This window comes from Cucurbita maxima, unplaced genomic scaffold, assembly GCF_002738345.1.
Source record: "Cucurbita maxima cultivar Rimu unplaced genomic scaffold, Cmax_1.0 Cma_Scf00024, whole genome shotgun sequence".
Taxonomy (NCBI): Eukaryota; Viridiplantae; Streptophyta; class Magnoliopsida; order Cucurbitales; family Cucurbitaceae; genus Cucurbita; species Cucurbita maxima.
The window spans coordinates 2,532,794-2,560,212 of NW_019272040.1; the positions used below are offsets into that span (position 1 = coordinate 2,532,794).

The 27,419-nt window shown below is 35.7% G+C and overlaps 3 protein-coding genes across 11 annotated transcripts; 1 reads left to right on the plus strand and 2 right to left on the minus strand.

The window, feature by feature from the left end:
• Nucleotides 1–613: 613 nt before the first annotated feature.
• LOC111497732 lies at nucleotides 614–11,963 on the plus strand. Of its 4 annotated transcripts, none has more exons than XM_023148640.1 (12): nucleotides 614–843; nucleotides 2,100–2,167; nucleotides 2,361–2,742; nucleotides 3,317–3,836; nucleotides 5,667–5,817; nucleotides 6,047–6,157; nucleotides 6,681–7,101; nucleotides 8,173–8,406; nucleotides 8,759–8,828; nucleotides 9,637–9,815; nucleotides 10,989–11,055; nucleotides 11,484–11,963. In XM_023148640.1, the coding sequence occupies exons 3-12, from the start codon at nucleotides 2,605–2,607 to the stop codon at nucleotides 11,636–11,638; spliced, it is 2,046 nt and encodes a 681-aa protein (XP_023004408.1). In that variant the 5' UTR covers nucleotides 614–843; nucleotides 2,100–2,167; nucleotides 2,361–2,604; the 3' UTR covers nucleotides 11,639–11,963. The 4 variants fall into 4 exon arrangements, with proteins under 4 accessions (XP_023004408.1, XP_023004409.1, XP_023004407.1 ...); XM_023148641.1 differs by having other exon boundaries at nucleotides 2,438–2,742; XM_023148639.1 differs by lacking the exon at nucleotides 2,100–2,167.
• Nucleotides 11,899–25,627, minus strand: LOC111497733 (4'-phosphopantetheinyl transferase HetI). 5 transcript variants are annotated; one of them, XM_023148643.1, is made up of 10 exons: nucleotides 25,548–25,627; nucleotides 15,518–15,597; nucleotides 14,931–15,123; nucleotides 14,366–14,541; nucleotides 13,955–14,022; nucleotides 13,726–13,827; nucleotides 13,454–13,609; nucleotides 12,634–12,753; nucleotides 12,287–12,416; nucleotides 11,929–12,211 (listed from the first exon to the last, which is right to left on the minus strand). In XM_023148643.1, exons 3-10 carry the CDS (start codon nucleotides 15,038–15,040, stop codon nucleotides 12,102–12,104), a joined length of 972 nt encoding a protein of 323 aa, XP_023004411.1. In that variant the 5' UTR covers nucleotides 15,041–15,123; nucleotides 15,518–15,597; nucleotides 25,548–25,627; the 3' UTR covers nucleotides 11,929–12,101. The 5 variants fall into 5 exon arrangements, with proteins under 5 accessions (XP_023004415.1, XP_023004412.1, XP_023004410.1 ...); XM_023148647.1 differs by lacking the exon at nucleotides 14,931–15,123 and having other exon boundaries at nucleotides 11,899–12,211; nucleotides 13,955–14,053; nucleotides 14,388–14,541; nucleotides 25,548–25,562; XM_023148644.1 differs by lacking the exons at nucleotides 14,931–15,123; nucleotides 25,548–25,627 and adding an exon at nucleotides 15,693–15,788 and having other exon boundaries at nucleotides 11,899–12,211; nucleotides 13,955–14,053; nucleotides 14,388–14,541.
• On the minus strand, nucleotides 16,711–25,671 carry LOC111497729 (ATPase family AAA domain-containing protein At1g05910). 2 transcript variants are annotated; one of them, XM_023148630.1, is made up of 12 exons: nucleotides 25,548–25,671; nucleotides 25,372–25,451; nucleotides 24,366–24,643; nucleotides 23,455–23,544; nucleotides 21,519–23,324; nucleotides 21,246–21,434; nucleotides 20,980–21,122; nucleotides 20,039–20,284; nucleotides 18,913–19,099; nucleotides 18,188–18,253; nucleotides 17,857–18,109; nucleotides 16,711–17,273 (listed from the first exon to the last, which is right to left on the minus strand). In XM_023148630.1, the coding sequence occupies exons 3-12, from the start codon at nucleotides 24,579–24,581 to the stop codon at nucleotides 16,879–16,881; spliced, it is 3,591 nt and encodes a 1,196-aa protein (XP_023004398.1). In that variant the 5' UTR covers nucleotides 24,582–24,643; nucleotides 25,372–25,451; nucleotides 25,548–25,671; the 3' UTR covers nucleotides 16,711–16,878. The 2 variants fall into 2 exon arrangements, with proteins under 2 accessions (XP_023004398.1, XP_023004397.1); XM_023148629.1 differs by having other exon boundaries at nucleotides 16,711–17,285.
• Between the last annotated feature and the right edge of the window lie 1,748 nt (nucleotides 25,672–27,419).

A 27,419-nucleotide genomic window follows, 5' to 3' on the forward strand; every position in this document is an offset into this window, starting at 1 on the left:
GTGTGGATAACAAGGTCACCTTCCCACTCTAGGACTAGATAGGTCGATGCTTCATTCATCTGACTAGAGGTGTGTATAACAAGGTCACCTTCCCACTCTAGGACTAGATAGGTCGATGCTTCATTCATCCGACTAGAGGTGTGGATAACAAGGTCACCTTCCTACTCTAGGACTAGATAGGTCGATGCTTCATTCATCGGACCAGAGGTGTGGATAACAAGGTCACCTTCCCACTCTAGGACTAGATAGGTCGATGCTTCATTCATTCGACCAGAGGTGTGAATAACAAGGTCGCCTTCCCACTCTAGGATTAGATAGGTTGATGCTTCATTCATCCGACCCAAGGACACCTTCCCATTCTAGGACTAGGCAGGACTCTTAGACTGCTCAAAGCTCGTGCTCGTGCTTCAAAAGAGTAAAATATGAGATAATTTGTATAAATGTATCGCCATGCTATTAATTTTCTTTNGTTCTTTTTTTTAATCTAATTTGAGTTATTTAGTTTTCAAACTTTAGGGTGGAATATAGCGATGCAAATAAAAATAAAAAACTAAAAAAGTGAATTTATAAAATTGTAATTTGGACAATTTAATGAAAAAAAAAAAAAAAAAAGGAAAAAGAAAGAGAAGGGAAAGGAAAGAAGCAGAAGTGGCATTTCTAATTCACAATACAGTTTACATGCAGCGTTCAGTCCAGTCAAGCCACACATACTGTTCATTCACTTTCTCCTCGTTCCCTACACTCCACACGCATTTCTGCACTATCCACCGCCATTTTCTTCATCTTCTCAACTGCTTTCCCTCGTCTCCAAACCCTAATGTTAGCGTTTCGCTTCCATTCAAGGTACTTCAATTCGTCTTCCACCTTTTCACGTCAATGTTTGTCGAAGCTGCATTTGGTTACGGTTCATCTTCTGGATTTTGGCCCTTTTTTGTGCCGTTCTTGCGTTTTTTCTTCTCTTTGTTTTGGTATGACATGCATTAGGATCAGCCGAAAGTTTGCTGTTCAACGTGTTGTTTGTTTGTGTGTAAAATTGTTCTAGAATTAACCTGCTCTTTGTTTGAATTCATGGTGTAGGATGCGATGATCGTTTATCTTTTGAAACCTTGCTATTCTGTTAGGCGTTTTTGCTTTTGAATCCTGAGATATTTCGTCTCTCTCTTATGGTATAACATGCATTAGTATCAGATAAAAGTTTTCTGTTCATCAATCGTTCTAGAGTGGGTCTTTAACACATTCACGCTCTTCTGTTAGGACTTCCAAGATATCCGAAACTTTCTTATTCTTCACTTCTCTGTTTTAGAATTGTCTCCTGAATTGTGCATAAAAGAAATAGAAATCGTAAGTCTACGGTTTACTGTATCTTTAATGACAAAGTGTTCAGCTTGGTTGGAGTGTTTTGAGCTCATCAAAATTAAAACTTCTTGATGGTTATTCTTTTTATGATATTTGTAAGTAACTTACTTGCAATGATTTGTAACAATCTTCAGCTATGTTTTTTATTGTATTTCTTTTGAACTTGAGTCTCTGAGTTAATTTTTTTAAGATGAAATAATTAGTAATAGTTATCTAAAATATTCCGTTTTTCTCAGTTAAATTAAAAGAAGTAAATAAGTAAAAACTAGAAATAAGAAATAAAAAATGTAATACAAGAAGTTAAAAGTAAGAATTAGAAATAGGTGGCTGACTAAGATTTGAACTCATAAATTTAAAAAAAGAAAAAAAAAAAAAAAAAAAAGAACAATGATATTACTAGGACGTATGATCCCTTTTGAGGCAACAAAATTCAAAATGGAACAACTAGAAGGGTTTCTCGTTTCCATTAGATTGAACACGTGATTCTTCACTCTCGCGCACTTGGTGGTACAAGATCAACGTGGATCTAATTTGAGTAATTTCTTCACAAGCAGTTAATTATACTGCATGTTTTACTAACAATCAAGCTGCTAAAGTCTACACATGATTTGGTTTTTTCAACTCTATGCCAGTAGTCTGCCTATTCTGACACAATTTTTGTGTTATTATTAGCTTTATGTTAGGGAACATAAAGATTGAAAAATTGATTATTACTTGCTTGTGGTAAATCTTCATTTTTCTAGGTGTGAGCAGACTAGCGAGGAAGTTCGGTCCCTTGTTAGGTTCCATATATCCCTTTTTCCTTCAGTGTGTAAGGACCTATGGAACTATTTGTTAAGTTTAATCTTGTTTAATTGGAACCCTTTTCTTTAGCATGCCTCCTTTTTGGGTTGGTTTTTTTTTTTTTTTTTTTTTTTTTTTTTTTTTTTATGTTTTTTTTNGGTTCTACTTAATGAAGGATCAATTTTTTGTAAAAGAAAAAAAAATTCTTTGCCTAGTCACAGAGAATATGGTCAATTATGGTTCATTGGATGTGGAGGAAATTCTGACGGGGGAATTAATTTAGCTATTCATCTGGCAGCTCTTTTAGCGGCTCCCAATTTCTCATTCCAAGCAGCGTCAACCTAAGTCTGAATCCTTCTATGTTATTTTTCACCAGTGATGAAAAGTTTGGCGTCTGATTCTCAGAAGAGGATTTCATATATGAGAAATTGAGAAACAGTAGTGGTCCAAAAGAACATCCTAACAATGAGTGCACCAGGTGTATGCCCAACCGAGGATGCTATATTTACATTATTAGATTATTTAGTTGAACCCATGCTTCCTGCAAAGTCATTGTCGAGAGAAAATCCACCACAATCTCTTTTGCAATCGGTTGCAAAACAGGTACTTCTCAAATTACCTTTCATGTGTTTAATATTTTAATTTCATTCACTTTCAAGCTTGAGAATGTTCGAACAATCATAATCGAGCCAACAATTTTTTGGTTCTGAGCTGGGTGATTTGAGTTGATTTACTGGAAACATCAAAGTTATACAAGCAGCAATCCGTGTTTCAATATTCTTCCTTCTTTAGAGAGTACCAACAGTTTATGATGATACTATTACTCGTTCGAAGAATGTAATTTCTGTGCTCTCTCTTCCTCAATTAACCGTGTGCTTTAATACTTTGGATCTTTTGGAAGTACAGGATTTTATAAGCGTAGAATTACTTTTATAAGCATAGAAGTACAGGCTTTTACTGTTATATGATTAAAATGAAATATGTTTGAAGTAGGTTAGTTTTAACTGCATGTGACAGTTTATTACTCACCACTCCTTTTCAGAAGAAAAAAATTGTAAAGAGAGAAAAAAAGGTATCATCTAATCTTGAAAAGCTCGTTTATTGTCTTGAAAAAAAAAAACAAAAATAATGAGGTAGCATCTAACTTTTTGTTTTTCCCTTGAATCTACTACGGTAGGTGCATGCCGTTGTTCTGTTGTACAACTACTACCACCGGAAACAACATCCGCACCTTGAATTTCTGAGTTTTGAGGAATTTTGTAAGTTAGCTGTGGTCGTTAAACCAGCTTTGTTGTCTCACATGAAACTCATGCAAAACTCAGATGATATAGAATTGGAAAATCCCGAGAACCAGCTTTCTCCAGCCGAAAAGGCAATTATGGATGCATGTGATATAGCCACTTGTCTACAGGCATCAAAAGATGATGACGTAGAGGGCTGGCCTCTTTCCAAGGTTGCTGTTCTTTTAATCGACTCCAAAAGGGAAAGTTGCCATTTGCTATTTAGTGTCATCACTCAAGGAGTTTGGTCTGTCATTGAACAAGATTTGGATACCTCTGAATGTCAACCAGAAACTATGGACGAGGAAAAACATGTAAACAAAAAGAAAAGAGTGATCAAGAAACCTTCAAAAGAGGGGCCAGTTGATGAAATTAAAACTCAGCAGCTTGCATATTCAACAGTTAGGAAAGCAACAGGTTTGTATCTTACTGCATGAGCTCATCAGTGCGTTCAATAATTATATATTGTTCTTATAATCATAAAGTTATAAGTAGACATAGGATAATTACTTTTATTTTCTACCATTTTATTTTAGAGGCGATGTCCCATAGTGATTGTGTTTGCTTAAAAGATTCCTTTAAGAGTACTAATGATTGACTGCAAAGTTGATTGTCTGGTATATCATATCTTCCTCAATTAAGGATCATGTATGGTTAACTTTTAGGAAATAAAGATATCCATCATCCATTTTTTGGTCTTTCCGAATCAGATTATTTTGGTTAAATTGCAAATTTGGTCCCTTCAGTTTGGAGAAAGAATTTAGTTTCTATGGTTTTAAATGTTAAAATGTTCCTACAGTTTGCTAAATCCTCATAAACAGTCTCTAATATTTATGAAGTTTTGTCAAAGCATCAGGATAAAATTCTAACTTTTAGAACCACGGAGGCCAAATTAGAACCTTTTCCAAACTAGAGGGACCAAATTTACAATTTAACCATTACTATTTAATTTTGGTGTTGGTTGGATGATCTTAAGGTGCCTCATCATATTGGTTGTGTTTATGTCCTCTTTCTATTCTCTTCTGTAATTACCTTAAGAAAAGGGGAAGAACTTAGATCTAGCATGACATTGTTTGGAGTATACGTACAAAAATAAACTAGTCTTTTTAAGGGAATACATTGTTTAGAACTCAGATCATCATGACATTGTTAGGATTAATCTTCAAAACATTGTCTGGACTAAATTGTTCCTTTTGTAATTACTATTTTAGGTATGTGGCTCATAACTTCAAGGAATATATTAATTTCTTCAATGAAAAAGTTCTATTTTTTGTTTAAAAAAATTTATGGAGAATAAATTTAGTAACCAAAGAACGCAGTCTGGTAGCTACCCCCTTCACCCGCATCCTCCCTTGTTGACCTCATCTAGACATTGTATTTTTTCTTTTTGAGGTCTTAATGATGCAAAGTCAGTAAGAGTGCCTAAAGGATTTGGAACATTCTACGCAGATGGGAGGATGCTTGTTTGCAGGCATAATTTGGTATAACTTGTGGGAGGCTTTCGAAGCAAATGGCATGTTGCATGTCATGTCGGTCTATGATTGAAGGGTGACACTTTGGCAGACTGCTTTCTTTGCTGTCCGAGGGGAGCATCAGCCACTTCGAGGGAAATTCTATATTTCTTGCCCAAATTTTTTACATAATTTTTTTTTCATTTATTCAACGAAAAGTTTTAAAAAAGAAAAAGTTCTATCCTCAAACCTAGTCCTTGTTAGGTTTTGACACCCTAATGCAATTCACTTAATGTGACACACCTCCCTCCTCAAACCCTCCAATAGAAATTCCCTTGTGACCATTCCAACTTTTCCTTGATGGATCCTTGAATGTTGAAAAGAAATAAAGCACAAGAGGTTTCTGATGAGTCTTCCCCTTTAGAGAAGAAAGATTTTCTCCAAGAAGCTCTTCTGAAAATTTCAATCGACTTAAACAAATTGAAGTCTTTTATCACTCTTAAGATTAGTTTTCTTTACATCCAATTCTTAAATGAATGCTCGTTCAATCATAAAACTGTTCATTCAGTCCAAATATATCTATGCCTTTTTAAGATTTTCAATTATTCTATAGTCCCCTAGAGAGCATATTATTGGATTTTGCCTAGCTTTATGCAGCAATGTAGTGGAAAAAAATTCATGTAGGCTATCCTTTTTTGTTGCCATTATTACTCTTGCAGTCCTATATTATACTATTGGCACTTATCTTTGGTGCTTACCAATAATTTCTGATCCTATTTATTTTCATGCAAAACAGGGATTAATCAAAGTGATCTCAAAATTTTAGAAAGTCATGTTGTATACTCTCATAGTAAAGCGAAATCAGCAGTCTGCTTTTATGTGATTCAGTGCACTCGATCAGCAACTGAAGATGTAATTCAAGTTCCCATTAAAGATACCATTGACAGGTTTTACTCTTTTCCTTTCCCACCTGTCCCCTTTAACCTTGTGTCTTGGTATATTTTTTGCTGTCCCACCAGCTTCTAAAATGTTTAGGTTAGTAAATGGAGCTGGGTATTTGGTTTGAATGCATATCCCAGGACCTCATGTGCAATGAGCATGGATGTAGGTCGGTCATCGAATCCATAGATACCTTTTTTGCTCATGATTTTTTTTTTTTGTTTTCCATGGTATTAGTTTGCAGGATTCGTTGTTTAAAATAAATGGTAGGAGATGGAGCATTACCTCAAAAGTTGAGTACTTCCACATTCTTCCATATGCTAGGATGATGCTAATCTGGTTTCATGGGTATACACTTAATTGCTATTGATATTAGTATTACCGTTGGTATTTATTTATTCATCTACATAACTTGATAATCTTTATCTTGCTTATTGTCTTGTTTATTTCTGCTTCTTTGCTGTATCTAACCACTTGCTCTTGCTCAGCAATGTGAGGGTTAACAATCATTCGTTTAACTTTTACTTCATTCGATATTAATTTTTTCTCTTACTTGATTTCATTCTCTGTTTTCATTCTCTGTTGCTATATCCAACCTCCTAGCTCATGCTAGTTACCTGTATGGGAGGGTTTATTCCAAGCGCTGATTCTCAGTCATTTATCCTAAATCTCCCATTTTAGTAGTTTGCATGTGTGGAGAATAGCCCCTTTTGTAATGAGTATTTTCCTATTATTGAAATATCTATGATTACTCACATACATGAGAACGGAAGTTCTTTTTGCTACATAATGGGAAGCGTTGTTATTCTTTTTTGACTTGTATACGGAAAGGTGATTGCATACTAATATCTCTATGCTCTCTTTCACGTAGGGTAACTTCAACCAATAGTTTGCGAGTCATAGGTGGAGCAAAGGTTGATGAAAACTTGAACAAGCCTGAGAGAATAGATGTAACGAGAACACTTGAAATTCAAGACAACCAAGATGGTGCTAATGCATACAATTTGAATAAAGGGACTAGCACTTACGGTGAAGGATTGGAGAGACTGCCAGATAAAACTAACTATATCAGTAGTTTGAATGATGTGATGTGCAGGCCCCAGAATTCTAATGTGGATGACTTGGTTCCCTCCTATCCAGTGGAGAAGAAAAAGGATGTACCAAATACTAGCCAAGTTTTCTTTTCCTGTACAAAGAAAAAGAATGCCAGGCAAGTTGACAATAGCTATGCAGTGATGATCCCATGTATGGTGAATGAATCAAATGCCTCAGAAAGTGGCATCAAAGTCAAGGTAAGACTTAGGAGTATCTTCAGATACTTATCTAGTCGATTTAATATTTATATTTAGGTATCTTAAGATACGTGGTTTGTCTAAATTTCATATTTACCAATAAGACTCCTGATGTTTATGGGACGTGATAATTTTTGTTGCGGGATATTTTGTATGATTTGTTTTCTTTTTTGGTACTTTGTATGCATGATTTAATAACTCAAAACAAGATTCTATGTCGAGACCTATCGGCCGAGGGACAGTCTTGAGGATGAATTGATGTGGTTCCTTTATGCTTTAGACACCACGAAAGATAATACTGTGTTTTTTGTTCAAGTTTTTAATGGATTTTATTGAAGAACTTACATATTTTGAAGGAATTGTTAAATCCTTTGAAAAATGATTAATTACTTCTCAATTTACAGGAGTATACTTCGTGTGCAACTTATTAAATGCTTAAGCGAGGAAACTGGAAAAGAAAAACTAGATTACAAGGTGCTCCCTCTAAACATAGGGCACAACAAGATAGTTTTGTTAAGTCCCATTAGATTACAAGAGAACCAAGTAATCCTTTGTTATATTCATGAAATGCTATCTGCAGCAACTTTGATAGAATAAAACAGAAAAACTCTGTTGTAGAACTCATAGAAAAAATTAGACAAGTATTGAAATGAAGGATAGGGAAGATGTAATCGTCCATAAGATGTTTAAAGAAAGAAAGAATTCGGAGTTTCTCCCTGGATTTAATGTGTTACAACCTTAGCATAAAAAAGTCGAGAGCAAGAACTTTCAACCAAGAATCTTTCTTATTATTCATTTATGTCATTAAGAAAAATCTATTATGAATGAGAACAAATTAATTCCAAGTATTAGTTTAAGTTTCGGATTCAGTATTCATTTTACATGGAACCAATGTAAGAGTTCTTGAATTCAAATTCTGCATGAACACATTTTCACTCCAAATCAATTATGCATAGGATGAGCTTGTTAATCAAAGGAAGATTTCAATATTATCTGATATCTTTTAATGAAGAAGTATTAGTTTTATTGTCTTTTATTTATAATTCAGCTGAAAGCATGATTTACTTTCAGGATAGGATATTGGCAGCGAACCCTTGTCTTGCTGAATGCAGTGGTGAAAAGATTGCTTCTGGAAATCTCTCTGACAATATTTCACTTGATCAATATAGGAATGGTGATCATGCTCTTGTCACCTGTCAATCGAACACAGAGCATCTTACTAAGTTACAGGAAATTATAATTTCAAAAGAAACAGCATTGTCACAAGCTGCGATTAAAGCTCTAAGTAGGAAGAGGGATAAACTGGTACACATACATTTTATATTGTGGTTAAGTTAGGGCTTATGGTTTTCTGATGAATTTAATTTGAGCTAGAAACTATGTTTCAAAGTTCAACATAATGCAAAGAATTAGAATATGTATTCTGTAGTAAAGAACTGAGATTATGCTTGGTCTCAAGTTCTCCTTTGCCTAACATTGGATGATGAGTGTAGGAAAACAATTATGCTTGCTCTTGTATCTTGTTATATGCACCTTACAATAGTATTCCAGTGTCCCTTTTTCTCTGACCAAGGGTTTCATATAGATTGAGCCCTTTTGAATATTGATATTTCATAATTTTTGTTTGGAAAGTGAAGTCCATTCATTCTGTTTGCAGTCTCATCAGCAGCGTATCATTGAAGATAAGATAGCTCAGTGTGATAAAAACATGCAGACAATATTAAGGGGTATGCTCTATTTTCTCTTTTCCCTTTCTGTTTTGTTTCTACAGTTTTGTTTATTTTGCATGTTTCATGTACAAGGCCTCTAGAATTTTAGATAATTTCGTCCGTCAAATACTAGCAGTCCTCTGTCCTCTCTTTTATTTCAGTTTTGATTGATGAACCCCTACCCTCAACTTTCTATGATTTATAGTCTTATAAGCCCGTGGTGCATCCAAGAATAGATAAAAGTATTTTGCAGAGATTTATTTGAGACTAAGGTTTGAATTATTGTTAGATCACTATTCTAAGGATCATACAGATCCTGAGCTACAAATGGAAATAAAGTTCGAATTCTTAGATTTGATATTTGACATTTGTCACTGCTTTACTAAATCGTTTGATGCCTATACTGGAGCTAAGTTTTTAATATTAGTGCAAATTGATCAATTGTGTCAAACTTGAACAATTAATATTAGAAACTCAGAATTAAACTATAAGGATGTAATGAAAGAAATCCAAATTAGTTTAGTGTATCTTAGTATTTTAGATAAAAGAAAAATATTTGGTAGTGCTGCTGGCAAAAACATGTGGCGTGCTTCTCCTAACCTAAGTACTCATGATAATGTTTTTTATTTTTAACTAACACTAAAAATATATCCAACTAAATTTGAACTTCAGTCTTACTTCGTTCCCTGGTTTTGCTTTCTTATTTTATTCCATAAATATTTTGTAGATTTTATTTTGATCTTCTTTCATCAGATCAAGTTAACCAACAAGTCATCATAATAGCCAGAGAAAATGTCTAAATTACTTTATATTTTGGTTACTAAAGGTGATGAAGATGGTTTGGTTATAAAGCTGGATTCTGTGATCGAATGTTGTTATGATGTCTGCATAAGAAGTATTGCTGAAGATAGATCTTATCAATGCTTTGAAGAAAACTGCTCATCTCAATATGGCACGAGTAAGAGATTGTCAGAAGCAATTCTCTGCGTACAGAATCCATGTCAGGTGGGTTAACCATGGAAGATAATAATATTATAAAATTTCGTACTCAAGGGTAGTTGCATGGTTGTATTTGTGGTGTACATGTTTTGGTAAGAAACTGAGCTTTCATTGAAAAAAAAAAATGAAAGAATGTACGCAAGCATACAAAAAACAAGGCAATTAAAGGAGTCCCCAACTACAGAAAAAAAAACGATTAACATCCTCTAAAGCTACATAAAACCTCACTCTCTCCCGTACCTCCACCAAAGACCTTGCAACCCCTTGAAATAATGGGAAACATGACTTTCATTACAAGAGATGAAAGCAAAGAGAGGCTACAAGAAAGACTAGAGGGGCATGTAAGGAACTCTTCCAAAGAACAGCCAAGATAAAATTATAAAGCACAGAAACATGGAACACGTTGATCTATTAATTCGAACAGCTGAATTAGAAGAATAAAGTTCTGTTAGATTGCTTTGTTATGGTTTAGTATACAGGTTGGAAATACTTGTACTAAAACAAAATACACCTGCCATAGGGTAACCCACGGACTGCCACCATCTAAGCTGTTTACTATTTTATCATAGAGATGTAGCTACTATCACCAATATCATTGTTATCATCATCAAGAAAACTTTTAGGCATTATGTCCCTATTATAAAAAAGTGGAATGAAAGGAAGATGGGAATGAGGGATCAAAAGAGTTGTCCTAGGGGTGAGTTAAAAAAAAAATAAATTAAAAGAGACTTGGGAGTTATGGCTATTACTAAATTATTACTAAACCCAAAAGCTTAAACTGATGGATTATGGTAAAGTTAATTTGATTTCTGTGCTTTTATCCCTTTGCTGATGGGCTTGAATTTTTTTCCTTATAAAAAAAGGTACTAGTTTTGTCTACTTGTCATAGTATGTTTTAAACTTCTTTATGGTCCCTCTTTGGATGGTAATAATATCAGTGTTGATACTAAATTTCTTTAGATATACTTTTGTTTATGATAATTGTAGAAAAACCCAAATCAAAGCTTAAGGGTGACTTCAAATTGGTCTCTTGCCTATATATCGGACAATAACTTTCATTATTTCTACAGGCATTTAAGAGAAAAGAAATGATAGTCTGCTATTCATTTTTCTTTTATTATTTCTACATTCGTTTACCTTTGCAGTTGTATATTTAATAATGCTCTTTTGGCATGGCAGGAACTGGATGACATATGTCGTAAAAATAATTGGATATTGCCCGTTTACGGAGTCTCGACATCAGATGGTAATGATATGCTATTTTAGAAAATTTGTCCATAAACGTACTAAGGACCAATTTAAGATTTATTGAAAATAAAAGGACTAGAATATTGAAAGTAAAAAAGCTAAAGTAGAATAAAACTCAAGTACAAGGACCAAAATGGTATTTTAACCTTTACTTTTGATTTCAAGTTATTTGTATTGCCAATCATTTGTATTTTATATTGTGGGTTCTCCCTCTTGCATCTTGAAATATTCTTGCTAATATGAAGTATTTACTCAGAAAAATGTACAGTGGGTTTCAAATTTGATGGTGCTCATTCTACCTCCTGTTTTTTCTGGTTTTTTGCACATGTCTGATCATGCATTGTTCTGCTGTACTTGCAATTTGAAATCATTTCTCAGTATCTAATATGGAATAGGAAATGTATTGTATTGTTTGTTCTTCTGAAGGTGGATTCCAGGCTAATGTGCTTGTAAAAGGGATGGATTTTGCATATTCAAGCTGCAGCGAGCTGTGTCCAGACCCTTGTGAAGCCAGGAAATCGGCTGCAACAAAGATGTTAGGTCAACTATGGACGATGGCAAGTCAGACCAAGCAGTTTTAGGTGCCTTAGTATGAGCCTGAGGCTGGTTTTATAGGAGACTAACAAAACCTAGACAACTATCTATTTTCTTCTCTTGGCACTCTTTAATATCATCCTGATATTTATTTTAGGTATATATTCTATTTTTGTGTCTAAACTTTGATGCACGACAGCCACAACTTGCACCCCTGCAACAGATTGGCCTCGTGCACAACGAGATGGGAATGACTGTAGAGTGTTTTGACTCGAGAGCATAGCATTGAAAATATGGACAGTTTATGATTAACAATAGTTCATAACTCCCTGAGAAAAGCCAAAATCAATAGATCACAACTCCTTGGTGCCATTTAGGACTCCCAACTCCAAAATTTTGGACAAGTTTACAGCTTAGAACTTCAAACAACATTTCTAAGAGAATTGTTTTGTTTTGATATAAGAATTGAACACAGGCCAGTTGGAGTGGAATCTTGAACTTTCCATTTCCTTAAGCAAAGCCACTTATTGGTAGAACAGCCTCAGTCCCAGAAACACATTCATCTTCCACGTATGGAATTGTTCTCCATACATCCAACTTCATGGGAAGACTCGCTGTTCCTGTAATTATACCAAAGTATAAGCTTATATCAATCACCAAGTGTTACTGTTTGATATCGTAAAAGTGAACTTCACCTCTAATATTCACGTCTTTTTTCATGCAAACAGCAACATAATGAGAACCCAACAACTCCATCAAAGCAAACGTCACATTTCTTGAGCAGTTTTCGGGATCATCACGAGGCTCTACACTTACTTCATAAGCCTGGTACAACATAGCAGCCATTTATGAAATTCGTAGTACAAGAACCATGAAGAAAAAATGGTTGTTCATATTCTTTAAAGCATTGTAAAAGAATAACCCAACAAGCTGGCTACATGCTTATTTGGTAAAGCCTATATGACAAACAATATAGGGTTCACATTCCATTTCGAATCTCCCGTTTTTTCTCTCGCTCTTCGAGTCTTGATGAATGGCTTACCTTCTCATTAGTTTCACACCCAGGAAGACATGAACCTCGAGCAGTTCTGTTGAACCGAATAGTGAAAGTCTTGAAAGGAGTAGCTGAGAAGCCCCTACCCAACGCTTTGACATATGCCTCCTATAAAAGTTTCAGTAAATGAATTCTGGTTACACCAATAAAAAGGAAGAGAAGAAATTTTCAAATGCAGATGAAGTGACTTTATACCTACCAGAAATTTCCCATAATCAACCATGCACACAAGATAAAAATCGAGAATATAGTTTAGAGGTAATAATAATAATAATGATGTGAGATCCCACATCGATTGGAGAGGGGAATGAAACATTCCTTATAAGGGGTGTGAAAACCTCTCCCTAGTAGATATATTTTAAAACTTTGAGGGAAAGCTCAAAAACGAAAGCCCAAAGAGGACAATGTCTGCTAACAGTGGGTTTTGACAGTTACAAATGGTATGAGAGCCAAACAATGGGTGGTTTGCCAACAAGGACGCTGAGCCCCGAAGGTATGTGGATTGGGAGGTCTCATATCGATTGGAGAAGGGAACGAGTGCCAGCGAAGACACTGAGCCCCGAAGGGAGGTAGATTGTGAGATCCCCAGATCGATTGGAGAGGGGAATGAAGCATTCCTTATAAGGATGTGGAAACCTCTCCCTAGTAGTAGACACATTTTACATTTTAAAACCTTGAAGAGAAGCTCAGAAGGGAAAGCCCAAAGAGGATAATATCTCGACATACATTAGCTTTACAGACGTGCCTAAGATCTCAAATGCAATTGTAAGTAGAAAATCGATACGTCATGGACGCTATTGCAACTCACCTTCAGAGTCCATAATTTGATGAATTCCTGCCGCTGGATTTCAGGATCTGAAATAGCAGATAAAACTTCTATTTCATTTGGAGAAAAGAAACGTTTAGCAAAAGCTATGATGTTGTTCTTTATTTTTCGTGTCTTCTCTTCCACATCAATACCAATCTGAATTAGAAATCACACAAGTTAATTATGTTTAACAATTTAAATTATTTACTCATTACAAATCCAAAGAAGATATAGCAGAAGTTGAAAATATAGCATGTAAAGTAGACACTTACTGGAGAATTCATAGTCACTCCACATGCTATTAAGGATGAAGAATGTGAGATGTTGAATTGCAATGGTGGTAGACACAGTTCACTGCTAATTCGCAAATCTAACTATTCAACAATTATATAAATATGAACAAATGGAAAAACAAAAAACGAAGAGAACGTGAAATTACACAAAACCTCGAGAAAAATCGAACGTAAACAGTAAATAAATGAAAAGAGGAAAAGATATCACCTCAGGCTTCCCAAACATATTCTTTTTAAACATCAAGGCTTGTGGATCAATTTGACAATGAGAAACATCTAGAAAGAAAATAGCATAATTCAGGCATAACTGCAAAAAAGAACATGCACGGCATATTTAAAATATATGGTAAATATCGCCACTATACTCTTTCATTTTCATTTCCAAATCTCAAGCCGAAATAGGATTCGTTTTGGCTAGAGCGCCCAAACCCGCTGAAAGGGTGCTCTCCAATCTTTTGATTAGGAAAGCAGCACATACCAGGGGTAGTGACTGTTTATTAAAAACACAGGATTCTGCTAAGTGGTAATACGATGTATAGAGACTGACACCTGTCTGGTGCCAAAAAGTTTTCATCGTGCAAGTCTAAACATTACAAATGATAACAATAAAAGGACTCACATCTTGAAAGGGTAGATCGTACCAAAGCACGGGCTAGCAAGGCTCTTTTTTGAAGCTCCCCTTCTTGTATTTTCATAACATTCACCTTTTCATTTGGTGAGAGTAGATTTAAATAATGATTTTGAAGATCTTTATTCTTTACTTCATCAGGTAAGATATACCAGATATGGGTTTCCCTGAAAAGCAAGAAAATAATAAAGAATAAATCTTGGCGGTCGGGATCATTCTAAAATACTGAGAAATCTTGTAAGCTACATGATCCACATAATCACCAAATGATGCATGCATTATACAACAATAGGCCACTGAACATTGAAATGTGCAATAGGACACTCCACATTGAAATGTACCATCAGTAACGGCCCAAGCCTAGTTTAAATTATAACAGCCCAAGCCACCACTAGCAGATATTGTCCGCTTTGGCCCGTTATGTATCACTGTCAGCCTCACAGTTTAAAATGTGTCTACTAGGGAGAGGTCTCCGCACCCTTATAAGGAATACTTCGTTCCCCTCTCCAACCGATGTGGGATCTCACATAAAATCCATAATGACAAATGCTCATACATTTTAGATGGGAGTTGCATGGGAACAAGAGGGGATGCAGCAGTGGCAAAACTCCTTGGGAAAAAATGCATGTTTGTTCTGGTTCTTGCTCTATGAAGAGATGAGAACATAGATGCCGTGAACTGTACATATGATCGATCGTTGATAAAAGTCAATTTATGACCGTGGCTCCATCGAAGCAACAAAAAATTACCTGTAATAAAGTGAGATTATTGAAGACATAAAATGTGAAAGGACCAAGATCAAAAAAATGAAGACCATCGTCTATAACAACTGAATTAGAAAATAATAATCAAACAAGGATTTAATCTAAGCTACGTGCCACCTTGAAAAAATACATGCATCTAATCATATAAACATATGCCCTATCACTTGCTTATTAATTCTCATGGCGTTGTGTGATCATCCCCCTCAATGGCATATGCCCCATCGCTCTATGGCTATGAAAAACATAGATTCCAGAAAGAGTAGTCTAATTATGAGTGAAAAAACATAGAAACCAAATATTGACATGATTTATGCCCAACATAAAATAAAAAACATATTGCAAACAATAAGTAATTGCATTGCATGTTATTAAAACAAACCTCAGCTCGTTTCGCCTCGTTCTTGCCTGGTGTTGGCCGAAAATGAAAGATATCGCAGGCTTCACAACAATCGAGGCTGTCTGATCAAAATTTTCACCAAAAACAGGAAGCATTCTCAGAGATGAAAAGCGAGAAATTGAAACATGGGGAGAAAGGGGGAAAGTGAAGAAAGTACCGATGGTGGCAATTGCATTTGAGTGAGGAGAAAGACGACGAAGACCGGAGAAGAAGATCGAACCTGCTGGCGTTGAGGAGAATAACCAAAAAAAAGTGCATGGCCATTGCTAGGGCTAGGGCTTTCGTGGGCCGTCGATGAAAGTTCGCCCGTATCCTACTTTGACCCGACCCGACCCAAAACGATTCCGTTTTGTAAAGTAATATGATGTTGGGTAATGGATGAGGTGTCTTTTATTTTTATTTATATTTTTTTCGTAAATACAATCTCCCCTAAGTACTATTTAAAAAAAATATTTATGAAATCTTAAAAGTAAATTTCATTCTTCGAATTCTCCTCCAAACTCTTCGTTCTCCAATTTTTTTGGAATTTTCTTTCTAATTACCCTCGTACCTTTCCCTCATACCTTACCTTATCATAAGGTAGTCATATACTCTTTTTGCTCATAGAGACTATTACCCAAATACCTTACCTTACCTTATCATAAGGTAGTCATATACTGTTTTTGCCCAAAGAGACTATTACCCTAAGACCTTCAGAGGTAGGAAAGGCTAAGGAAATGCCTATTACCCTCATACCTTTTACCCTAAGACCTTCAGAGGTAGGAAAGGCTAAGGAAATGCCTATTACCCTCATACCTTATCAGGAGTAGGAAAGGCCTATTACCCTCTGACCTTATCAGGAAAATGAAATTGCCTTAGTTCAATTTTAATTTAGAAGTGTTGAGATTTTCTTAAGAGCCTCCCACAAGCCTTCAGAATAAGAGCCTCCCACAAGCCTTCAGAATAGTGTTCGAGTCATAGTAATGAAATGGTATTCGAATCATAGCAAGAAAGATCTTCTGTCCCGTCCCGTGTCCCGTGGAATATTGAACTCATAATGCCCTACTAGTCCCGTTGAAACAAATTTCATCTTTTCAATATGTTTCGTATCATTGCTGTTCAACCGTTAAACCAGATGACATTATCAGAACCAACAACAAATACTAGAGAGAGAGACCGAGAGAGAGACCAAGAGAGAGTCACTCAACAGATTTCCATTGCAATGAAATTCCCGACTTTACATCAAACCTAATAGAGGAAACCTTTCTTTTCTCTAGCCATTCTTTTTTCTTTTGTTTTGGGGGGTGGGGTGGGGTGGGTGGGTTAATAAGAGGATTCCATTTGTAATAAACTAATAATTATCATCAGAAATTAGATTCATCCTCCGCAAATTTCAATAAAAACTTCAAAATTGAATGCTTCGGATCATCCATGCCTTCTTCTTCTTTATCTTTAATCTTGAACACAGCTTTCATTATCCGAGTATATAGTCTTTCAAGCTGTGGAATTCCATACTTCCCACTCCGCTCCACAAGCACGTTCTTCACCGACTCGACTTGCCTCGCGATATACCCATCCGATACCCCAGCATCTTGTGAACCATTCCAATCTGTGAAATCAGGGACCTGTCTACCAGAACCTTCACACTGATTCCCACCATCCGGACAGGTTTTTGAACTTTCATGACTCACTTCGTTCATTTCGATATCGGGAGATGGCTTTGGCGCAACTGAATCTTGACGCGGTGGTGGCTTCTCTTCTGTTTGTAAAGCTGTCAGTCAAAAACTTAATACCAAGAAAGAAGGGAATGATATAGTAGCAAAAAGGCAACCAATTTTTTGGATACCAAAACCATTAAATCCTACCAGAGAAGCAAACAATTCATTGCAAGATGAAATGGGTTTTGCAAAATCCTAGCAATCTATTGGGCTAAAAAACTATGCCTACTTGGAACCTAGACATGATTCTGTACATTATCCCTCAGTTTAGCCAACCCATGTTGGTCGGGTCTAATTATGTGATCAGGCAATCAGCAAATGCACTAAAAAAGTAAGAAGCCATAACCAACCACCATTTTTGAAGTAAGAACCCATAACCCATGACCAACAATCAACAATCATTTCCGTGAGACCTAATCTTAAATGTGTCAAGTAATAAGTTTATTTTCATGCACGGACATATATACATATACATAGCTTAACCTCCATCCGTATTCAGAGCTTGAAATGGGGTGGGGCTACTTCGGAGTAAAAGAATATATCTTCAGTATATTTCACGATTTAAGACACATATATAAAAAATATAAAAAATGAACTTCTAATTGGCGTTTATTCACACAGTACCTGCATGATGAGCAGCATCCACATTCTTCTTTGGGCGTTTTAATGCCTCATAACTTCGATTGAAATCAAGGTCTGGGTGGACATTACGCAATCGAGCACTAGCTCGAGTAGCAGTTCCCAGCTGCACAACTGGGGTAGATGGAAACATAGTTCCACCAAGTTCTTCGGGCATGTTCAGAGGACCACCTTGGGCAGCTATCTTGTCACAGAATGCAATCAGCGCGGGATCCATCTGCGTCAGCATTCCATGCACCTGTGGATAGAGATATCAATGCTGATGAGGTCACTTAACTTTAGATGAAACTCATGTAAAACAAACAAATGAACATACTGCATCTCGAAGCTCGTAAGCTCTGCTAACAATCCGAGCACCATTGTAGTCATTTCCATTATAAGCCTGAATCAAATACAAAGTCTATAAGAATTCATTGCTCATTAACAAATGTGGGTAAGAAAAGCTCAGTAGAAGTGACCCTTTCTTTTGTTTTATTGGGTTGAGAAACACACTGGTTTCATTGATTTTTTATAGAAACACCCGATTTATTAAAATAATTAGAACAAAACACGCTCAAGCACCAAATCCACGCACACAAATGGGTATGAACACAAAGAAATCATATCTGCTAAATCAAGTTTGCCCCACAAAATTCTGGCAGTAACTCTTACCCAAGCCTCCAACATAGCAACTAATTGACCTTATTAATGATATTAGACCTATTCACTATCTACTACAGTTTGAATTGCGTAAACAACCCACCAGAGAGATGTTCAAATATGATTTAGTACAAAATGGAAAAAAAAAAAGAATATTATAGGTCCATAGGGTTGCCTCTGGGCAGTATATTGCTTGATCTCTATTTGGACGCTGTCTAAATTACTTAAGTTCATTGTTATAAATAATATTTATTTATAATTTTATTTAGACGTCTCGATTCACTTGGATGACACCCTTGCACAAACACTACTCGACATACTTTCACACAAATTTTCATATTTTTAGGTTAGCTAATTCAATCAACACGTAGTTTATGTAGAAAAATCTGTTATTAGGAGTACCTTTGCATTAGAAACAATAAGATCTACATCTTGGACAAATGCTGAACAAGTAATATACTGCCCAGCGTCAACGTGTTGAAGTAATGTAGCCATGTCCATTGGGTTCTGGACCACTGAGCGGTAATTGGGAGCTTCCTCATCCAGAACAGGGTAATGGAAGACAGTAAACCTTTTATCATATAAAATCCTGCCAGACAGAAAATACAAAATCTATTTAAACAAAAAAGAAAATGAAAAATTCGGCAAACAAATTCAAATAAAGGAACGTAACTGTTCACTTGAAGTCTTCAAATTTGCTAACCTTTGAAAAAGAAGTAAATTAAAAAAACCTACAGATTGTACAAAAAACCCTATTTCTTCCCCAAAATAATCAAATCCCAAACACAGCAGAAACCTTTCAGTAAAAGAAAAAGATGCAATTCTAGGTCTTAAAAAAGAAACAGAGGGAATCCAGCCTTCATCCAGATGACTAAGTCGAATAAATAAAACAAGTACTGTATGAGGTCGGTAGTTTACAGAAAACAAGCAAAATAAGTACCAAAGGACTTAAAGAGTCTGGAGCCCAAAGGCAGACAGAAGGAAAGTTCTTTGAAGGAAATGCTAAGAGTTTATGGAATTGTCCAGTGAGAGCTATTTTTTTCGATGGTTTGGAAGGAGAAAAACTAAAGAATTTTTAAAAATAGTTCCATCTTCAATGTATTGTTTTTGACGTAATGTACAATATATTACGTACTCAAACCAAAAGAAATTATTTTGTAACTACTCATGAATCTAAATGATTTAAAGGCTTCAATTGTGAAATTTGCTAATTTGGGTGGGGATTCTCTTTTCCCCTACCCTTAGGTTTTTCTCCCGTTTGTGTTTATAATACATCCCTTGTTTCTTATCCGAAACAAAAACAGAAGAATTCAAAAGGTAAAAAGACTAGGTAGTTGAATAATAAATTTGAAATGAAGTTTGATAATTGTAAAGAACAGGACTTTCATTGAGAAAAAGAAGGAAGATAGAACATGGTTACAAGAGAACAACGCACGACAATTAAAGTCATTGGTTCTATAATACAGTTCAGCAAATAATCCTCATAAGTACATAATAAAATGACTGTTATCATAGCATGGGATCTCACCTGTTGCAAACATCTCTAAGGCACATGCGTAATCGTCGAAGGGCATGCTGTTCAGCTTCTACCTTGGCCCTTAACTCAGAAGCCTTTGGACCACTGGCTACTACTGGAGCCTTGGGAAGTTCAGGAAGGGATCCTGACACTTGCACTTTTTTCTCCATGCCCTCCAGCAAAACTGAGGAAGCAGCCTCAATTAAATGGGTAAAAAACAGAGACTTATCTTCACTGGACGGAGGACTGACTTGATAGCTGGTAATTAGACAAGAAAAAACGGAACACATTAAGCACAAATAGTTATTCATAAACAAAAAAAATATTATAAGCTGATGTACTTTCTGTATAAAAGATTCTAAAAAGAAATACCATAAAAGCAGAATTATTCATCTCTTTTGTCAATCAACTACTAATTACTTTTTTCTTAGTAAACCAATTTCATTAAAAAGAACGAAAATATATGTAATCAAAGAAAGTGGAAAATTACAAGGAAAAAACAACTAGGAAAAAATCAAACAGAGAAAGCAGTTAAAAGAACCCCCTGAATCATAAAATATCTTCCTATTCATTCTCAAGCCAAATCTAGCAAAAACCATAATTAAAAAAATAAATAACAAAAAAATAAAAAATAAAAACTTTCAGAAGGAACAATCAAAAGAAAAACAACAGACCACCCATACGGATTACAAAATTGATCAAACTACAAAGGGTGTTTTCAGATGAAAAGGATGCCATCCAATTAAAATTACTAAGCTATAGTGACATTATGGTCTAAACCAACAGACCCTTTGTTGTTCCATATGAAAAGGATATAAGAATCGGAGTTGTTTAGAAGCAACAAAAGGATCTGGTTTTAAAATATGTATCTAAATGTCATTTATGCATAATAAGATAATAAACAAAGCTTAATTTCTTAGTAATAATTTCACTCAAAGTAAAAGAAGGCATACATTACGCGATCAGGAAAAATCATAGAAGCTTTCTCATCAACTTCAGCAAGTGAAACTAAAGATGTTCCGAGCAGTAATATGGGTAAGTCAGAAGGTAGCTCCTCTAAAAGAGTCAATAAAACAGCTCTCAATTGCTCATCTGCCTGAAATGTCCACCATTAAACCAACCCAGCACATTAAATGATGTTAGAATACTAGTAAAAATAAAATAAAATAAAATAAAGCATTAATGCCTAAATATTGAGTATCTCGAGTAACAAACTCACCGTCTCCCACCAACAATGAAATTGAGGTAGATAGAGTATTGATGGAGTAGTCCTTCTTGCTTCACCAAATATATGTACCAACGCTTCCTCGGGTGTCTTTGCACTTGGATCAGAAAGCAGTGACGGAAGTCCCAAAGAATGAACAGGGAATTTCTCCAATTCATGCAAAATTGCAGGACCAAGGTGATCCTGTAAAACTAAAACAGTAAGTACATTTAGTTGGTTGCTCCAAAGTGTTTATAGGAAAATATAAGGAGGTTCCAAGATAATTACCAACCCAACGCCTTCACCACCGCAAAGCAAAAGACGAGGTCTAAAAACTAGAGGAATTGCGGATCCAAAAGAAAGCATGGAAAGTTTGGCAAACTCTGATGATGCTGCTAATGGAAAGGCATCAGATAGGATATTCATGGCTTTATGAAGGTGTCGCTGCAAACATGGTGCAACTACAGAAGACAGCGGCCGAGAATGCACTACAGCACCTCGATGAGCAGCAGGAGTGATTGTGGACATGGCTTCAACAAAATGATACTTTTCAACCTTGACTGATTCAACATCTATTAGAAACTTGTCATCGCTGGTGTAAACCTGAGGATACTTTTGGCGGAAAGCTTGAATAGCAGCTTCAGTGCAGAGAGCCTTCAAATCAGCACCACAATAACCTACACAAGTAGCAGCAAGTTCAGATCGAAGCTCCTCCGAAGGAGGATTCTTCCACTTGCGCGTGTGAATGGCCAATATCTCAGCACGCGCATCACAACCAGGCAGTGGAAAGTTAAATTCACGATCAAAACGACCAGGGCGGCGTAGGGCTCCATCGATAGCATCTATCCTATTAGTAGCTCCAATTAATACAACCTGCCCACGAGAGTCTAACCCATCCATCAAAGCAAGCAAAGTGGAAACGATGGAATTATGAATCTGCTCCTGCTTGCTAGATCTAACAGGAGCAAGCCCATCAATTTCATCAAAGAATATGATAGAAGGTTGATTCCTCTGTGCTTCTTCAAAAAGTAGTTTCAGTTGTCGCTCAGCCTCACCAACCCACTTGCTTAGAACATCAGCACCCTTCCGCATGTAGAAACTGACCTTTTGGCCGGCCTTTGATGCAGCACATGCTAATGCTCTAGCAATTAATGTTTTCCCAGTGCCTGGAGGCCCACATAACAGCACCCCTCTCGGTGGAGTTATATGATAACTTGCGAAGAAATCAGGGTAGAGTAAAGGAAAGAATACCATCTCCTTCAAAGCATCAATATATTCTGACAAGCCACCAATGTCATCAAAGCTAACATTTTCATCAACTTGTACAGGTTGAATATCTGCCCCACCTTTAGAGCTTGGTCCAGCAGTTTGAATACCAGATGATAAACTTGAAAATGCATCACTTTGATGGCCCCAACCAGATGCAGCAATATTCAATCCCCAAGATGCCGTCCCATGCATGTCCAATCCTCCAAACAGCCAAGGTGGGCCAGATCTACTTCCACCACGAGCCCATGGTATACCAGGAGCTTGATCTAGCTCATCCACAAGAAGAGAATCGTCAGAATCTTCAATCCTTGACATACGACGTTTATGAACTCTTGATCCACCCCTCCTTACATCTCTCCCAACCTTGGTGCCCATTCCTTGATGTAACACTCTACGAGGAGATGTTGGTCTTGGTTTCCCATCTCCAATAGAGAGTCTCCGAGCATCGGGACGATTTCGAAGATCATATCGCCTTCGTACCTCCTGTTCTTCTTCACCTCCTTCATCATCACCATCTTCCTCACCCTCATCTTCAGGTTCAGGATCACCGTCATCATCATTTTGAATATCTTCCACATCATTATCCTCTATATCATTTCCATTTTCAATCTCATCTTGGCTCGCTTTATCTTCTGAGCTACCTTGCTCATCATCTGATTCTGAATTCAAACGTTCTCTAGAAATAAGTCGTGAATGACGTGGTCGTAATCCCTCACGCCTAGGAGTAGGTCTGTTCTCCTTGTTTTTCGTATGCTTTGGAGAAGAAAAAACATTTTTATTTGAGTTACTAATCCTCCGACTCCTCGATGTTTTATACTTGGGACTCTGTAACAAGTTACTCAGCTTCAGTCTAGGTGACAAATACAGGTTATATTTCCACAATACATTTTGAAGCATCTAACCAATCAAAGTTGAGTTCAGGAAGAAAACTAATTCTTCGAACATTAAATCTCACCATTAAGTCCTCGTCTTCAGAATCACTGTAACGGCTAAAATTTGGACGCCCCCTCTTCTGTCGTTGAGAACGCCGCAAATTTTCAACTGGCTGCTAATACACATGAGAAAATATAAAAGTTTGAGATAATGTAGAGTTCAAAAGAGACAAACCCATACAATTTTAATCTTGAACTATCGATTTCATTCAAGTGAGAAATAGAGTAACAAATAGAGCAGAGAATTAACCAACAATATCATGTAGAATTCTACCAATAAAATATCAAAAATTGAGACAGAAATATGTCAAGCCAACCACGAAAATACCCAAATCTAACCATAAATTGAGCAGGAATATCAAAACTCAAAACCAAAAATACAAATTCAACAGAAAAAAAAGCACCAAACAAAATAGCCTAATAATCCTTGCACAAGAATGCCAAAGGCTAGCCACAAATGTTCAAAAGAAACATAAAAACATAATTGATTGAGGATAGAAGTTTGATGAAATTAAAACTCAAAGCTAAATTTCAAACCTAATCATCCCTTCTCACAAGCAAAACATACAGATCAGAAACATAGAAATATAGAAAGAAGAATGCAAAAAAAACATATATCCTATGCCACAAAGCTACTCCAAAGGGATCATACAGATCAGAAACTCCCACTACTAGAGACCAACTCAAAAGGGTTAATCCCGTACTTACAATAACTCTATACCACAAAGCATTTTTTTCAGCGATTTGTTAACTGGATCCATGCAAATTCTCCACTTATCCCCAAATCCTTTATTTCCAACAACCTTTTCTTAAAAAAATCGAGTAATACGTACTTGGAGATTGATTTTTAAATTTAGTATCTATCCTAGCTATAATCAATTCCAAGAAGAATTTTTGAATTGATATAAGATACAGGATATAGTTCTGTTCTCACGACAGCATTCGTAGTTGGCAAGGATTGCTTCTTTGGACGGAGCATCTTGGCAATTCTAGTAGCTGGGGTTCTTTTCTTGTTGGGTTTGAAAGATGCAGAAGGACCATAATATACATATGGACGACCATATGATATTGGCCTCCTTCTTGGTCGAGCACTTGTTCGTATTGGGCTGGAGACTGGTCCATCCCCTAAACCAGTTTGCTTTGGATACATGGGCGATACAAGAGCTAGATGGGATTGATCAAATTTCCGGTGAAGGCTTCTGAAGACAGCATCTGACAAGCAATTAACCTCGTCAATTTTCAGCAAATGACTAAGCAATAAAAATATAAGAAAACACTCTAGCCAACATGCATTTTCAAATATCCAACCAATGAAATTGGGAGGACTGTTATGATGTTCCTATTAATGAAATTGTCACTCGTCCCCTTCATTGTCTTAACAATGAGCTTTTAAGATATCCAACCAACATCATGGTAAAGAAAACCACTACAAAAAATTAAAAATGATATCAAGATGTTCCTAATACACTTTACAGTTTACCATGATATTAACAATGCTAGAAAGTGACAAAAGCTTGATCACGAATGATGCAAAACAGTCCAAGAGTAGAGGGTACAAATCATTTAACAAGACGCACATTCCTAACCATGGTTTGGTCAATCTTATCGTAACGATAAAGGTTATAAGAGGTAATGTTCCAGACTTAATATATCCCATCTAAAAACGAAATATACCCGGACTGCACAAATACATGTGTCCAAAATTACATGACTTTCTTGAAATTACTTGCTTATTAATTCTCATGGCGTTGTGTGATCAACCCCCTTAATGGCATATGCCCTATCACTCTATCGCTATGAAAAACATAGATTCCAGAAAGAAAAGTCTAATTCTGAGTGAAAAACATAGAAACCAAGTATTGACCATGATTTATGCCCAACATAAAAGCAAAAACATAGTGCAAACATAAGTAATTGCATTGCATGTTATTAAAACAAACCTCAGCTCGTTTCGCCTCGTTCTTTCCTGGTGTTGGCCCAAAACGAAAGATATCACAGGCTTCACAACAATCAAAGCAGTCTGATCAAAATTTTCACCCAAAACAGGAAGCATTCTCAGAGCTGAAAAAACGACAAATTGAAACATGGGGAGAAAGGGGGAAAGTGAAGAAAGTACCGATGGTGGCTTTTGGTGAGTGATTCAATTGGTGGAAATTGCATTTGAGTGAGGGGAAAGACGACGAAGACTGGGGAAGAAGATCGAACCTGCTGGCGTTGAGGAGAATAACCAAAAAAAATTGCTACGGGGAAGACGGAAGAGAGTGCATGGCCACAGCTAGGGCTTTCGTGGGCCGTCGATTTGTAGGGCCCTTGTTGGGCCGTCGATGAATGTTCGCCCGGATCCTACTTTCCCGGACCCTACTTGCCCGACCCGACCCGACCCGATTCCGTTTTTGAAAGTAATATCTTTTATTTATTTATTTTTTTTTTCGTTACAATAAACCATTAACTTTTAAGATAAAAACTACAGTAAAAATATCTCCAAACTTTTAAAATTTTAAATAATATCCTTAATTTTTTTAAAATAATTCAAAAATACTCTTAATACTATATTTAAAAAATACCATTAATATTTTAAAGGTAATATTAACCCCTTAAACTTTAAATAAAAAAATATATATTAAATTTTTTTACCGTTATGTAAATTTATTTTTATTTTTCTCTTTTTAAAATAAAGTATTAACAGTTTTCCTATGAAAACTACCATATAGTATTTTTTAATTTTTTTAGTTGGTATTATTAAAAATTTTAAAAATTTATCAGTAACTTGAATATTATTTTTATTAATTAAACAATAATAATAATAAGTCATTATTACTTTCTCCCTAAAAAATCATTATTTTTACTTTTATTTATTTATTCAAAGTTAATCTGGGAAAAAAATAAAAATACTTGTAATCTACTATTATGAATTTATTATAAAAAGAAAATACTAGCTAAAAAGTTAGAACGAAAACTCGATAGTCTCTTGTATAATTAAATTTCTATTTGATAGAATTTCTATTTGGAAAAAAAAAAAGTGATTTGTGCGGAAAAAAAAAACTTCTAAACAATTTATAAAAAAGTTAAAAATAAAACAAAAAAACTTCATATACTATCAAGAGTGGACATTAAATAATATAATTATTTGAGTTAAAAAATTTAATAAGAGATTATAAAAACTTTAGAAAAAAAATTACAAATTTATTCAATATAACTTATTCATAAAAATAGTTATTAAATAAAAAATATATAATTAAATCACAATTTTATCTAATCATCTAATATTACTACTGGGTAAGAGTTGGAAAAAATAATATAATTAACAAATTTTCTAATATACTAATAAGAGTCTGGACTTATTTGAAGGATTCAAATAGATATCTTTATGATTCCTACAAACTATAGAGATTCAAATAGATATCTTCTGTTCAAATCTGATTGGAACTTTTCAAATAAAGAAATTTTAGAAGTCTAGATGGTCAAATTTCTCTTCGGGGTCGAGCTAAAAAAGATATCTCATTAACCTAACAGATATTGTCTGCTGTATAAGTTCGGATAACTTTGCTTTGGGCTTCTCAAAAAACTTCATGCCAATAGAAATATTTTTATTCTAATGGAGATATTCTCCAAGCTATAAACGGTAGGGGATGGTGATCATTCCCCTAATTTAGGGGTACACTTCAATCCCACAAATACAAATATTGATCCCATACACAAAAACAACAATAATAATTACAACAAACAATCAGATAAAAAATCCAAAAAATAAACACTCACATCACCGCAGCGCTGATTCTCCGGAGACGAGTCTCCGGCGGCGGTTGGAGCCAGCGGCGTGGATTTCACCGGTTGATCTGCGGATTTGCGATCAATTGGCGAGAGATAAGGGCTGAAGAAAAGGTTACTTTCTGCGGAGAGCGAACAATGAAGGAAATCGACGGCTATGAAATTCAAAAGGTGACTTTCTGCGGAGAGCGAGCAGTGAAGGAAATCGACGGCTATGAAA